At 42.0% G+C, this 16,029-nt stretch overlaps 1 protein-coding gene and 1 pseudogene across 1 annotated transcript in view; one reads left to right on the top strand and one right to left on the bottom strand.

The window, feature by feature from the left end:
• Window positions 1-13,145, bottom strand: part of OSTM1 (osteoclastogenesis associated transmembrane protein 1) — a 44,243-nt gene extending 31,098 nt beyond the window's left edge. Inside the window, exons 1-2 of the mRNA XM_066373533.1 lie at window positions 12,661-13,145; window positions 6,144-6,258 (exon numbers count right to left, since the gene is read on the bottom strand). Of these exons, the coding sequence (XP_066229630.1) occupies window positions 6,144-6,258; window positions 12,661-13,062 (517 nt within the window). The 5' untranslated portion in view covers window positions 13,063-13,145. The remainder of the gene's footprint in view (window positions 1-6,143; window positions 6,259-12,660) is intronic.
• Window positions 13,146-13,857: 712 nt separating this feature from the next.
• On the top strand, window positions 13,858-14,808 carry LOC136397288 (MICOS complex subunit MIC26-like; annotated as a pseudogene).
• The last annotated feature ends 1,221 nt before the right edge of the window (window positions 14,809-16,029 follow it).

Here is a 16,029-nt window from a genome sequence, read left to right as displayed (position 1 = left end):
CTTTTTACAGAGGGGGCCAGTTCACTGTCCCTCAGACCGTTGGAGGGTCGGACTATAAAAAAACTATGAACAAATCCCTATGCACACTGCACATATCTTATTTTAAAGTAAAAAAACAAAATGGGAACAAATACAGTATTTAAAATAAAGAACAAGTAAATTTAAATCAACAAACTGACCAGTATTTCTTTTTTTTTTTTTTTTTTAGATTTTATTTATTCATTTTAGAGAGGAGAGAGAGAGAGAGAGAAAGGGGGGAGGAGCAGGAAGCATCAACTCCCATATGTGCCTTGACCAGGGAAACCAGGGTTTTGAACCGGCGACCTCAGAATTCCAGGTCGATGCTTTATCCACTGCGCCACCACAGGTCAAACTGACCAGTATTTCAATGGGAACTATGCTCCTCTCACTGACCACCAATGAAAGAAGTGCCCCTTCCGGAAGTGCAGCAGGGGCCAGATAAATGGCCTCAGGGGGCCGCATGTGGCCTGCGGGCCGTAGTTTGGGGACCCGTTTTAGAACATCCAAGAGAAAACAGCTAAGGAGTATAAATTTATAAAACTTGTATTTCCATTTAAAATATAGAAGTTATGATAAAAGTTTAAAATATGAATAAAACAATATATGGAAGATAATTTTTTAATGTATAATCTTGGAAAACAAGATAGCTAATCTCTCTGACTACATCTAACATACTCATTCTAGATTTTGACATTCTGATAATTTTCTTAATGTAATGTATTTTTGAATGTGTTAAATGCATATGTCATAAAATCCAAAGGGTACTAATGTAAACAGAATGAAAACTAAATCTTCCTTTTTTTCTTGTCCAGTCACCTACCTAATTCCCCATAAGGTCTCATTAATTCTCAGCACCTTGCTTCTTTCATCTGACCTTATGCCTTGGCCAAATTAATTGTAATTAGGAAGTAAGCATTACCTTTGTTCAGAAGTTCAATCAAGGAATATTTTCAAGATCAACTCAGAAAAACCACGTACCAAGAATTTATTCTAAAGAGTACTGTATTTCCCCATGTATAAGACATATTTTTGTTCAAAAACTTGGGGTATAAAAACAGGGTGTGTCTGATACAGTGGTTGTTGAAGTGTGGCATTTCAAATGCCATAGATGGAACTGAGAATGAGGCAATATATAAAGACAGTGATTCGTCATCAGACACAGATGAGGACAAGCTAATGGATGGGAGTTTTGACAGTGATGAGGAGTTGTATGAATTTTATGATAAAAACTTGAATTCAATAACTCTATGTAATACATTCTTTTTCCAAATTTCAGGCCCCAAAATGAAGGTACATCTTATACATGGGGAAATACAGTACTTACTCCATACTCTTTAATTTTTTAAATTGATTTTGAGAGAGAGAGAAGAAGAGAGGAAGGGAGGAGAAAGTGAGAAGCATTAACTCATAGTTGCTTCACTTTAGTTGTTCATGATTACTTCTTGTGAGTGCCTTGATTGGGGGGGGGGCTCAAGCTGAGCCAGTGACCCCTTGTTTAAGCCAGCAACTTTGGGCTCAAGCTAGTGACCTTGGGCTTCAAGCTAATGACCTTTGGGTTCAAGCCATTGACTTTGGGATCATGTCGATGACCCTGCCCTCAAGCCAGCGACCCCACACTCAAGCTGCCCAGGCCACACTCAAGCCAATGAGCCTGCACTCAATTCGGCAACCTTGGGGTTTTGAACCTGGGACCTCAGTGTCTGGGGTCGATGCTCAATCCACTGCATCAGACATACTCTTGAGTAAATACACAAAATGTTTGTACTTTTCTGAAGTGAGAAGCAGGGAGGCAGATAGACTCCCGCTTGCGCTTGACTAGGATCCACCCGACATGCCCACTAGGGAGTGATGCCAGGCTCATCTGGGGCATTGCTCCATTGCAACCCAAGGCGTTCTAGCACCTGAGGCAGAGGCCATGGAGCTATCCTCAGCACCTAGGCCAACTTTGCTCCAATGGAGTCTTGGCTGCAGGAGGGGAAGAGAGAGATCGAGAGAAAGAAGAGGAGGAAGGGTGGAGAAGCAGATGGGTGCTTCTCCTGTGTGCCCTGGCCAGGACTCGAACCTGGGACTTCCACACACCGGGCCAACACTCTACCACTGAGTGAACTGGCCAGGACAAAATGTTATTATTTTTTCTTTAAGATTTTATTTATTCATTATAGAAAGAGGGGGGAGAGAGAGAGAGAAGGGGGTAGGAGCAGAAAGCATCAACTCCCATATGTGCCTTGACCAGGCAAGCCCAAGGTTTTGAACCGGCAACCTCAGCGTTTCCAGGTTGATGCTTTATCCACTGCACCATCACAGGTCAGGCCAAAATGTTATTTTTTTTAACTTACCTAAAAAAAAAACTACAGGGAACTTGCCGATACTCTAGTACTTTCAGACTTTTATATAGTGCATTTTCACCAACGAAATAAGCTGGTTTTGTATCTCATTTGCATAACTGAACAATTTTCTTTGACTTGTTGTTTGCTTTTCTGATGTTCTTGTTTAATTTAAAAAAAATCAAATGCTTCTTTCTTTATCACTTCATATTCATTTTGAAATATCCCCTAATTTTTGTGAACAGTATACTTTGAAATAGTGAAGTCTTTGTTACAAAATACCTTTTAAAGAAAAGACGTTTTATATCCTCGAGTATATAAATTAAGTCACATCAGTCAAAAGAAGTAAACTCCGATAAATATTCCATTTATTCTAATTAACTGATTTAAAATTATTTGTAATTAACATTTTTCTGTATTAGTGGTTTTCTAAAAGACTTAAGAATACTGAAAAGCAGGCCCTGGCTGGTTGGCTCAGTGGTAGAGCGTCGGCCTGGTGTGCGGGGGACCCAGGTTCGATTCCCAGCCAGGGCACATAGGAGAAGCGCCCATTTGCTTCTCCACCCCCGCCGCCCCCCTTCCTCTCTGTCTCTCTCTTCCCCTCCCGCAGCCAAGGCTCCATTGGAGCAAAGATGGCCCGGGCGCTGGGGATGGCTCCTTGGCCTCTGTCCCAGGCGCTAGAGTGGCTCTGGTCTCGGCAGAGCGACGCCCCCGGAGGGGCAGAGCATCACCCCCTGGTGGGCAAAGCGTCGCCCCTGGTGGGCGTGCTGGGTGGATCCCGGTCGGGCGCAAGCAGGAGTCTGTCTGACTGTCTCTCCCGGTTTCCAGCTTCAGAAAAATACAAAAAAAAAAAAAAAAAAAAAGAATACTGAAAAGCAGCTATTCCATATAGGTTAAACAAACTCTGTTCAATCATATTTCTATATTTTATTGCATTTATACATTAATAAAGAAATTTTTACTCTAAAACTGAAGGTTTTCCTTATAAAAAATAACTGTCAGCCAAATCTCTATTCAAATTAACAAAAAATATGAATTAACAGAGTTAAAATTAAGAGAGTCAATATTCAATATACCATGGTATACTGCAAAGGAAAAGAAGCTTAGCAAGGGGTTTTTCCCCCTTGACAGTTTTTCTTTATATGAACTCAACAAGAAGAGAAGTCCTTAGGAGAGTTAAGCTCCTTAATGATTTACAGGTAGAGATTTTAATCCATCCTGCCCTTTCTATTTCCATAGTCCATACATTACTTCATGTTATCTTTGCTTTTTTTTTTTTTTAACAGGGACAGAGAAAGAGTCAGAGAGAGGGAATAGATAGGGACATACAGACAGGAACGGAGAGGGATGAGAAGCATCAACCATCAGTTTCTCGTTGCGACACCTTAGTTGTTCATTGATTGCTTTCTCATATGTGCCTTGACCACAGGCCTTCAGCAGACCGAGTAACCCCTTGCTCGAGCCAGCGACTTTGGGAGCTTTTTTTTTTTTTTTTTTTGCTCAAGCCAGATGAGCCCGCGCTCAAGCTGGCGACCTTGGGGTCTTGAACCTGGGTCCTTCTGCATCCCAGTGCAACACTCTATCAACTGCACCACCGCCTGGTCAGGCTATCTTTGCTTCTTGCCTTAACTATTGTAATAGCTTCCTCACTGGTCTCTCCCTTCCTCTTCCAATGGAATTCCATGAGAAAAGAGGTCTTTGCAGTTAAAAAAAAGAAAAACTTGAAAAGAGGTAGGTTAAATGACATTAAAAAGCTTTTTTTAACTTGCAGTTCTTCTCACTGCCTTTAATATTCCAGGTGTATTGTAAATCCCCAAGATGCTATAGTATATAATCATTCCTCAGTAATAGGCTGATACTCTAAGCAGTATAAAAATTGTTGTGTAAGAGATAAACTGTTGGGCCTGGCCAGTTTGCTCAGTGGTAGAGCATTGGCCCGATATGTGGATGTCCTGGGTTAAATTCCTAGTCAGGGGACACAGGAAAAGCAACCATCTGCTTCTCCACCCCTCTCCTTTCTCTTCTCTTCTGTCTCTCTCTCCCTTCCCTTCCCACAGCCATGGCTTGATGGTTCCAGTGAGCTGGCCCCTGGCTCTATGGCCTCTGCCTCAGGCGCTAAATATAGCTCGGTTGCCTAACAAAGTAACAACGCAGATGGACAGAGCATTGCCCTTAGGGGACTAGCTGGGTAGATCCCGGTTCAACACATGTGGAAGTCTGTCTCTCTGCCTCCCCTTCTCTCACTTAATAAAGAGAGAGAGAGAGAGAGAGAGAGAGAGAGAGAAAGAAAGATAAACTGCAGTATCAGTCAAAGTCCTACTTTCCCTTTTCCACTTTATCTCCCATTGTGCTTTCAGGACCTTGGAACATGTATTCTTTTATACCTCCGTGCCTCTGTCCATGATGTCTATCTGCAATGTTCTTCCTCTCATCTCTACTTATTGAAATCATATCCATCCATAAAAGATAAAACACTACCTCTTTCAGAAAGTCACTTCAAATTCTCCCAAATTCAATTTATTCTCTACTTGCCCCAAGGACTCTATAGCTTTATTAAAGCATTATTTGTCTGCCTTAGCTTATACTGTAAATCAGTGGTCTCCAAACCCCGGGCCGCGGACCAGTACCGGTCTGTGGGCTATTTGGCACCGGTCTGCAGAGAAAGAATAAATAACTTACATTATTTCCATTTTGTTTATATTTAAGTCTGAATGATGTTTTATTTTTTAAAAATGACCAGATTCCCTCTGTTACATCCGTCTAAGACTCACTCTTGAGGCTTGTCTCAGTCACGTGATACATTTATCCGTCCCACCCTAAAGGCCGGTCCGTGAAAATATTTTCTGACATTAAACTGGTTCGTGGCCCAAAAAAGGTTGGGGACCACTGCTGTAAATATAACGTTCAGCCTGACCTGTGGTGGTGCAGTGGATAAAGCGTCAACCTGGAAACACTGAGGTTGCTGGTTCGAAACCCTGGGCTTGCCTGGTCAAGGCGCATATGGGAGTTGATGCTTCCTGCTCCTCCCCCCTTCTCTCTCTCTCTCTCTCTCTCTCTCCTCTCTATAATGAATAAATAAAATCTAAAAAATATATATATATATGTATATATATAACGTTCAACCTCACTAAATTATAAGGCATAAAAAACCAAAAACTGCCTAGAATACGGTTCTTATTCAAAATACTTCTGAATTGAAAGAGTGATTTTAATTCTGCAAAGAAAACCTAAAAACAGATCACATTTTATTCGACAAATACATTCAAACCTGCAAAACAGATAGAACAGATGTTATCATCCATAGCACCATATGACAGATTATCATAAATATCATAATTACTATTAAACAGTTCATATTTCTTGTACATTAACTATGTGCCAGGTACTGAGTTAAGAGCTTCACACAATTTATCTCATTTAATCCTCAATACAATCATATAATGTAGGTCATTATTACCATCCATTTACAGATGAGGAAACTGAAGAGGCAAAGTTTCAAGCCCAAGGTCTGAGAGCTAGTACATTAGGGCTAATAAGTGGCAGAGTTTAGACTCAAACCCAGATCTGCCTGACTGTAAAGCTCATGCTCTTCACTGCTACACTTTTCTGCTTTTCAGTGTTTGCCCAAGTAGTTTCCACTAACTCCCACTAATAAACCATGATGCTAATCACAGTTCATTTAAACAGAGTACTAAAAAGTATTCTATAAATTCAAAGATTTCAAGATACATTAAAATAAAATCTGACATCTATACTATTGAACCATAATGGCAACATAAAAATAAAGGAATTACTTACTTGCACAATTTGCCTTCTGCCATGTGGAATTAAAAAACTCAGACAGAATCACAACTACTTGCATCCTATCTTCCATTAAGAGACTTCTGGCACAACTATGACTCTCTGAAGTATTCTGTAGCCAAAAAAAGAAAGAGAGAGAGAGAGAGAAGGATAAAAAGAAAAATACAACCTGAGTATTTTTAAGAGTTCTAAACAACTTGAGACAAAAAATAAAAATGTTTTAAAATAATTTAAATACTTATTCTAAGCATTTTAACATGTTTGATATACTCAAATAATGTAATTAATAATAACAATTGTAGTAATGCAATAGCAGCTAACATTTATTGATAACAGGTTCTTTTGCAAGAGAAGAAATTTTTGCTTCCTCAGTAAGTGTCTGCTTTTATAGTATAATCTGAACAACTCAGGCCCAAATTGTAAGCCTGTCACATCTCTTACTTTTTGTGCATAAAATTCTGGAAAGCTATTCAGAAAATGTAGAGGTAGTTGTATGTGAATAATGGAAGTATGCTGATTTTTTTTTTTTTTTTTTTGGTCTCCTTAACACTAAATTTTTCTACAATGAACATATTATTTACATAATTTTTTTAATCTGATAGGTAAATAATCACAAAACATACAGTCCTATATTCTAGGCAACATTTTATTCAAAATCTTATAATCCACAAGAAAATGTGACATAGTTTGTACCAGATAAAAGAATATGCTTTCCACAGAGCATTTTAATAATAAAACTCATGCTATGCAAATAATAAATCCAAGCTCCTAAATTATTTGATCCTTATATCTTTTCTTTCCCTTGTTCACCAAGCAAAGAACTAAGTCCTGATGACACTTCCTTCTTTCAAAGTTAATTAGCTCCTGTTACTTACAGAGCACTATAAGAATCCTGGTGTTTTGAGGATACAAAACGTATACCATCAACACTGGAGCTTCAAGAACCTCCCCAGACACATAAAGTTAAGGAATTAAATAAAGATAAGTAATAAAAGAAAAAGACTGATAACTCTAGAAATTGCTTTCGCAGAAATATCAGCAATAGAAGAAAATTTCTACTATCAATTCTTAAATATTAGAACATAGACTAAGAAGTCAGACAAGCTTCAGTCACTACCTGGCGATCTTGAGCAGTTGAGGTAACCTCTCTGAGGTTCAGTTTCATAATCATGAGTCCTATATAACATACATGAATCACTTAGCACAATGTCTAGCACGTAGTAAGTAAATGACATATGCTATTTCACCTAGCTACCTTGCTGCCAACATGAAGTAGCTAAGTGGGTATAGTTGGCTAAGCATAATCAGTAACGTGAGTTGAATCTTCAAAAGCAGATGTCTGGCTAGCTAAAAAATCAATGCAGCTTAGTCTGTATGAGTGGTCAACGTATGGAATAGTTCAATTGAGGGATACATCAGTGTAATTGGGAGAAATTAGGAAGAGTTCATGGAGAAAGTGAGATTTGAACTAAGCCCTATACTGAGAAAGAGGATTCTAAAATGGCAGAATAAAATGATCCATGGGTAAAAACGGAATGATTGCATAGTATTCAGGGAGTATTCAGTAGGCTAATATAGCTAGAATGGAGTGCACCTCTGTGAAAGCAGAGGCATGAGAGGAACAACTTAGGGGAAAAGTTCTGAAGAGTCTTGAGGAAACTTTTAAAGATTTTTGAGGAGAGTGACACGAAACACAGAGTTTGAGGAACACAGGCTGTCAGTTACAATACGTAGGGTGAGGAGGCAGAGAGACTAATTAGACCAGTTCCGTGGTTCAGGTATGATGAAAAGGTGATGGCAACTGTGGAAATGGTTCTTCATCTCTCAGACTTTTCTTTCTCAGTCTCCTTTGACACTTTATTCTCTACCCAAGTCTTCAACTCTTAGCATGCCTTACTCATTCATAAAGTATACTCATCATGCCGTGGTTTCAAACACTATTTTTAAGCCAACTACTCCCAAACATATCATCTCAAATCCAGATCTCTACACATACATATCCAATCACATATGCACTATCTCCACTTACATGTAGCAAAACATCTCAAAGTCAACATTTTCAAAATCATGATCTTCCCCTCACCAAACAGGTTCCTTCCTCCATTTGTGTAAATGACAACCCTACTCACTAATCTGCTATTAAAACACTGGAAACCATCATTTTCCTTTTCTTTACTTTCCATATTTAATTAAGTACCAAGTCTTGTCAATTTTTTCTCCTAAATTTCTCTGAAATCTATCCATTTCTTCCCGTTACAATTGCCCCCATATAGCCTAGCTTCCACTGTTTCTCTTATCACTGCAAGCGTCTCTTAATTCATTTCCCTATACCTAAGGTTCCCTGCCCTCCCCAGCCCGTCCCCTGCACTTGCTCTCATATAGCCAGCCAGAAAGGCCGTTTAAAGCACAAATCTGATCATGTCACTCCACAGAACTAAACCTTTCAATAACACTGCACTGCGTTAATATCAAAGCCTAACACCTTTAGCATACCCCACAAGCCCACTTGAGCAGGCACCTATTTCTTCAGGCTCAGCTCAGGACTCTCCTCCTGGCTTAGTGATCCGCGTTCTGTATAGTCCTCAAACACAGCAGACTCCCATCTCAGTCCTCATATCTGCTACTTCGTTATCTGTATACCTTCTCTCCCTGGTCCCACATCCTCTCAAATTTTAGGTCTTAGCTTTCATCACTAAGCACACTATCTACCTCCAGCCCTAGAGATGAGCACCCTGTTATATTCTTTGGTAGCATCTGAGGGTTTTCTTTTATCCTGCACAACAATTCTCACTTGAACTAAGTAATTACTTTTACAATGATATGTTTAGTGTCTGTTTTTCCTACCACACTACAAGCTCTGCTCATTCACAGCTACAACCCTAGTAACTACCATTAGCCAGCCACAAAATAGGTACTGAATAATTTTTTGAATGAATTAAGCATTACATTTTCTGACCTCTAATAAAAGATACAGACTAGCCTGACCAGGCGGTGGCGCAGTGGATGGAGCGTCAGACTGGGATGCGGAAGGACCCAGGTTCGAGACCCCGGGGTTGCCAGCTTGAGTGCGGGCTCATCTGGCTTGAGCAAAAAGCTCACTAGCATGGACCCAAGGTCACTGGCTCGAGCAGGGGGTTGCTCGGTCTGCTGAAGGCCCGCGGTCAAGGCACATGTGAGAAAGCAATCAATGTACAACTATGGTGTCGCAACGAAAAACTGATGATTGATGCTTCTCATCTCTCTCCATTCCTCTCTGTCTCTACCTATCTATCCCTCTATCTGACTCTCTCTCTGTCCCTGTAAATAAATAAATAAATAAATAAATAAAAATTAAAAAAAAAAAGATACAGACTATTATATTTATGCTATGTTCTAAGGATTGTCTATATTCCTAAGAACTTATTCTACACTAAAAGTATGTTGAACACTTCTAGGTACACACCCCCAATCACTAGCACCTTCATAAATAATATATATACATATGTATGTCTATCTATATAGATTTTAAACAAACCAAGTAGAATAAGATAGAGCTTAGTGCATGACCAGGCAGTGGCACAGTGGATAGAGCATGGGACTAGGACGCAGAGGATCCAGGTTTGAAACCCGAGGTCGTAGGTTTGAGTGTGGGTTCATCTGGCTTGAAGCCCAAGGTCGCTGGCTTGAGCCCAAGGTCGCTGGCTTGAGCAAGGGGTCACTCACTCTGCTGGAGCCTCCCCACCCCCAGTCAAGGCACCATATGAGAAAGCAAATCTATGAACAACTAAGGAGATTAAGAGCCGCAACAAAGAATTGATGCTTCTCATCTCTCTCCCTTCCTGTCTGTCCCTATCTGTCCCTCTCTCTGTCTCTGTCACACACACACACACACACACACACACACACACACACACACACACACACAAAGAAGAAGACAAAGCTTAGCAATTCAGAACTTGCAGGGCCAAAGCATCCTGCCAACCACTCTGATGATGTTGAACATCATGAAACCATGTCCCTATCAGCTTAAACTAAAAGAAGAAAGTATGACTCTAAAGAAGGGGGAATCCATCATTTCTACATTCTGGTTTCACAAATCACTGTATTCTTTACTATAAGATATTAAGACTACGCAATCCTTATTCCAGTAATTCCAAGAGGAAGTAACAAGGAAACAGAATTCTCATCAGATAATTCTATTGATATTATAGTTAAATGAATTAACTTTGCTGTACCACAGAAATAGCCTGTTAAATTCTACATTTGATTCTTTTTCCCGTTGTTACACTCTCCCCCCTCCCAATCAAGCCATGGACACTCAAAGAGGGGAGAAAGTATGTTTTGTTCAAAATTCAGCTTATAGATTTTCTTTTGATTAACTCCATCTTGCTGTTCCCCTCTTTAATTCAGCATTTCCTTCCTTCTTTTGTTCTAAATTTCTATTGTACAATTTATACATTAATATGGATAATTTTTTCCTATTCTCTTTTTCTCAGTATAGGTTTATTTTACCAACACACTGAAAGTTTGAGGCCTGAACCTTATCCTCCTTTTTCTTCTACATCTTTTTACCAGCCCAATATTTAAGAACAGCATATGTTTACTGATTAAATGGATTTAAATAAAAGACGAAGTCTATGTGAGTCAAGGAAAATACTCAAAAAGAAACCTTCCACCCTCACACAAAAAGGACAACTGATTCCTTCAAGTTTACTCTGAAGAAAGTCAGAACACATTTTTCCAATGTTCATTATTACACACGATAGTTCAATTCCCAAACCAATCCAATGAAGCCTATTAAATCCATGAAGTACCTCAGAACATAGAAATCATGCCTTTGAGCTAATATATAATATACCACAGCCGGCTCTGAGGAAAGGAGGGGAAAGAGACCAAAGTCTAGAATGAGTTGGAAAGAAAATGCAGTTTGGGGAAAGGGTTTTTCTCTTTTCATCTTTCCTCTCTCCCTTTCACACATGGGTGAGGCAAGCAAGGTGCCAAGATCACTGGTGGAATCTGAGAGGCACAATGGAGAAGGAAGTTTCTGCCACCCCCTACACTGGGAAGAGTTCATGTGGAAATTCGTACACCCTGTGGGTGATGCCCATAATACTGTATTAGCGTTTGTGGTAATTTTTTAACCTCTTCTAAATTCCACAGTATCTACACAAATGAGAAAAGCATTTGCTGCTGCAAAAGCCCCAAGCTTTGCACCATGATCACAGTCATCCTGGCCACAAAACAACTCACCTTTGCTCAGAACAGAATATGATGCCATAAAATATATAATAACCTGCTATAGTTGACATGGACAAGTCTTGTGGGTTTTATTGTTATATCATAGTGAGAAATATGTGTGTGAATCCCTTGCTATACCCACAGAAGCATGCCTGGAAAATATGGCGTGTAAGTCTGAATTTGTTTAAACTACATTGAAAACTAGGTCTTCACAGAAAGATTGACCACAGGATTTATGTAATACAAATAAATCTCTTTATGTAAAAAAATAATTTGTTAAATAGTATCAGGCTGTCTTAAAGCAAGATAAAACTATACACAAGTCTTTATTTTTTTCAAACCAACTATGATTTATGAAATAATTCCAACCACATTTTCATGAAACTACTTGTGCTCTCAACACAAGAGAAACTTCCCCACTCCACAATCCCAGTTATTCATGTTTTCCCTTTACAAGGCATATCCAGCCCACACCCTGTGACTCCCATCAGCCCTGACACTCTTTACTATTTTAGACTCTATAAGGTTCTTATGAGCAGAAAATCGTATCTTTTCTCTTTCTCTTTCTCTCTCTCTCTCTCTCTCTCTCTCTCTCTCTCTCTCCTTTATAGCACCTACCACATGACCAGAAAAGCTCTATGGTACCAAAAACGGGGCATAAATTTACCGTTTCCAAAAAACTTCGCTCCCATTTACTAAGAACTATTACTATGTGCCAGTTTTCTAAGAGTTCCTTTTATGCCCATCTTACAAGTGAAAACGGCAAGCACAGAGAACGCAACTTCCCAAGGGTTTAAGGCTAATTAGGAAGAGGAAACTAAGACTGAGATAATCCAAAGTCAAACTTCTGTCAAGTGTGGTGGAACCGAACGTTTCTGGCTACAAAGCTCAAGCTCCTAACCACTACCACACTCCACCTGGGGTCTCCGGAAAGGGTCCTCACTGGGAACTAACTCCAGGTGGAAATAGGAGGAAGCTGTGGCGGAGTTTGGGAAGGGGGTAAGGACGAGGGGAAAGGAAAGGCTGGGTTGGTGGTGGAGGAGCCCAAGAGAACGAGCCATATCTGTAAATAGTCTGTACCAAGAGGAAGCTTACCAACAGCCACGAAGGCAAAAATTCAAACCCCAAGCCCAATAATGCCATCCACTTCTTTTGATGCTCACACTCTGGAGTCCTAGTCCAACCCCTTTTTCTCACCGACGGGGTAACTGAGCCCCGCCCCCGAGTTAACCGCATCACGCCCTCTTCCTTGCTCAACCCTCCACGCCAGGGGTCCCGGGTGTGCTCCTCTACCCACCCCTACGGCTCGGCTGATGTTGTCCATCTTGCTGGCGACCTGTTGGAAGAGGGGGAAGCAGGTCTGACAGAGGCGCACCGGCCGGGCGCCGCGCACCAGGCACCCGGTCAGCTCCGCGCTGCTTTTGGCGAAGTCCAGCAGCAGCTCCCGGCACTCGGGGTCCAGATCCGGCAGGTCCGGCGGTAGCGACTGTGGCCCCAGTTTCCCTCCCTGCAGCAGGGTCAGAGACAAGTCCTCCACCTCCAGCAACTGCTGCTCTGACAGGAGGTCGTACAGGACACTGCGGGGGCTGCTGCCCAAGGCGACCGTGCCCAGAGCCAGCCCCGACCACAACAGCGGCACCAGCAGCAGCCGCGTCAGTGGCAACGACCTCCGCCACGCCCCTGTCGCGTCGGGATCCATCGCGGAGTTCACACACCCCAGGGCTCTCACCGCCGCACCCCCACGCTCTGGGCCGGTGCCGCGGACCGCCGCCGCTTCCGGCTTCCGCGGTGCAGGCCGGGAGTGGGGTCACGAGGCGCGCACGTCATTGCCCCGCCCCCGGCGCGCGGCGCCCCGCCCTATTGGCTACCGACGGTCTCTTGCAGCCGGCGGGCCGGCGCCGACCGGGCGGCGGAGTGTGCGCTCTCCTGCGGCCTCCTGCCCAAGCCGGCGACAGCGAACTGACCGTAGGGCGCGTAAGACCCGGGGTGCGTCCGGCTGTGGGTCACCGAGCCGAGGCTCACCCACCCTGTGAAGACAGGCGGACACCACTTTGAACAACTGAATCTCGGGGAGTCTTCGCTCTCCATCGCCCTCCGCTTTGGAAACTCCCTGCGCTCTAGGAGTCACAGGGCAGAAGGACGGGCTCGTGGGAATGAACGCGTTCCCTAAGACCGCCGGCAGGTGCCTTTGCAGATTTTTTTACTTGGTATTTTTAACATAATTTTACCCGTCATCCCGTTCGGAAAGAGTAAACAAGTCTACTGATTATTTTTAGTGGAACTTGGTGGCTTCCGAGCTTAAAAAACAAAGGCCTGACCTGTGGCGGCGCAGTGGATAAGGCGTCAACCTGGAATGCTGAGGGTCGCCGGTTCAAAACCCTGGGAGTTGATGCTTCCTGTTCTCTCTCGCTCGCTCTCTCTCTCTCTCTAAAATTAATACATAAAATCTTAAAACAAACAAACACGTACACCCCCAAGCCACCAATGCATGTTCATGTTCAGGGTAATTCAGAGGTCCATGGGGCTGGCCAGCCCGACCCTTAAAGCCTGTACATCACAGAAAAAGGACTCACTTCACAAAATTGCCCTGAAGATGAATGAGTTTTCACTCTACTCCATTCCTGAAGGTCAATCTAAATATGTGGAGGAGCCAAGAACTCAACCTGAAGAAAGCATCTCACACCTCCAACAATATTACAGGCTATATAAAAGTTGGTGTCAGGAACTGTACTCCCAAACCTATTCCAAGATACAAAGTTTGGTTCAGTGGGGATTGGATAGTTATGACTATCCCCAAAATGCACCTTCTGGATTTTTTCCCAGACTTGGTGTTATTATTGGTTTTACTGGCATTGTTGGACTCCTTTTGGCTACAGGTTCAAAAACAAAGCTGGTGTATCCACCTGGTTTTATGGGATTAGCTGCCTCTTTATTATCCACAACAAGCCATCATATTCGTCCAGGTCAGTGGAAAGAAATTATATGATTGGGGTTTACCATAGTCCTAAAAGATTTGTAGAAGGAGCGTCGGCCTGGCGTGCAGGGGACCCGGGTTCGATTCCCGGCCAGGGCACATAGGAGAAGCGCCCATTTGCTTCTCCACCCCCCCCCTCTGTCTCTCTCTTCCCCTCCCGCAGCCAAGGCTCCATTGGAGCAAAGATGGCCTGGGCGCTGGGGATGGCTCCTTGGCCTCTGCCCCAGGCACTAGAGTGGCTCTGGCCGCGGCAGAGCGACGCCCCGGAGGGGCAGAGCATCGCCCCCTGGTGGGCAGAGCATCGCCCCTGGTGGGCGTGCCGGGTGGATCCCGGTCGGGCACATGTGGTAGTCTGTCTGACTGTCTCTCCCCATTTCCAGCTTCAGAAAAATACAAAAAAAAAAAAAAGATTTGTAGAAGGATAACTTTAAAAAGACAGGATATGTGAAAAATTCATCTGGAAATAAGTAGAATACTCCATGCTCTGCCTGCTTTAATCCTTTATAGGTAAACTTTAGAAATTCCATACAATAAACAAGTATTTCTACAGAGAAGTCAGTATTGAATGTAGTAAATTGGCTTTCTTCTTCAGGAAAAACTAAACCAACACTCTAAACTGTCTACATCAGCGCTGTCTGATAGGCTTTGTGTGACCATGACAAGGGTCTGTATCTGCATTGTCTAATGTGGTAACCACTAGCCACATGTGGCTGTTGAGCACTTGTATTGTGGTTGCTGCAACCAAGGAACTGAATGTTTAATTTTATTTACATAATTAACTGTACATAGCCCCATCTGACTAGGGGTGCTGTGTTGGGCAGCGCAGGACTAAGCTCTCTCACTCTGTACCCTGGTACAAAGGTAGCTAATGTCCAGGTTTGCTTGGAACCCAAAAGGGTGCCTGGGGTGCAGCACAGATCTGCATCCAGTGTAAAAACCTGGAAAATTGGCTTAGCTTCGAACTCCAATCCAGTTTCTAACATTCGTAAGGCAAAATAGGGGATACTCTCTAACAAGCATCCTGATTCCACTGCTGGGCTGTAAAAAGAATTTAAGCTAATGACCTGGAAAACAGTTCTCTGACAAGTTTGGGAGAAAATTATTTCTTAGCTATTTTGTGTTCGCATTTTTGCTTTGTAAATTGCAAGAGTTAACATGCTAACTTTTGATTATCTGATAGTATATATAAAGGTCTACCGGAAAGTTCTGTCCGTTTTTGGAATTAAAACAAAATACAAATTTTTCTTACCGTCAATAAACTTTATTAAATAATATAATTGCCATTATTATTAATGATTTCTTGCCAGTGTGAGGGCAATTTGTATATCCCATTTTTGAAAAATGTTTTATCTTTTGATGCGAAAAGTTGAACCAGTGCTTGTTTGATATCTTCTTCATTTTTGAATTTTTGCCCTTCAAAAAATTTTGTAAGGACAAAAACAAGTGATAGTCGGAGGGTGCTAAGTCCGGGGAATATGGTGGATGTGACAGACATGCTTCTGTAGCATTTCTTCCTTGTTGAAATTCGTAAAAATTACAGTGGCGTAAATGAACTTTATCAGTAGCCATGGGTACACTGTCGCTTCACACATAAGACTAAAGTGAATCAGCTTTGTTTTAGTTAATTTGCTACGTCAGTATGTATACATTAAGTGATAAAAATAGAGAGGCACACATGCGCTAAATAAACTT

The sequence above is a fragment of the Saccopteryx leptura genome, chromosome 3 (genome assembly GCF_036850995.1).
Source record: "Saccopteryx leptura isolate mSacLep1 chromosome 3, mSacLep1_pri_phased_curated, whole genome shotgun sequence".
Lineage (NCBI taxonomy): Eukaryota > Metazoa > Chordata > Mammalia > Chiroptera > Emballonuridae > Saccopteryx > Saccopteryx leptura.
Note: the sequence above shows the minus strand (reverse complement) of the source record. Positions and strands in the feature narration are given on the sequence as shown.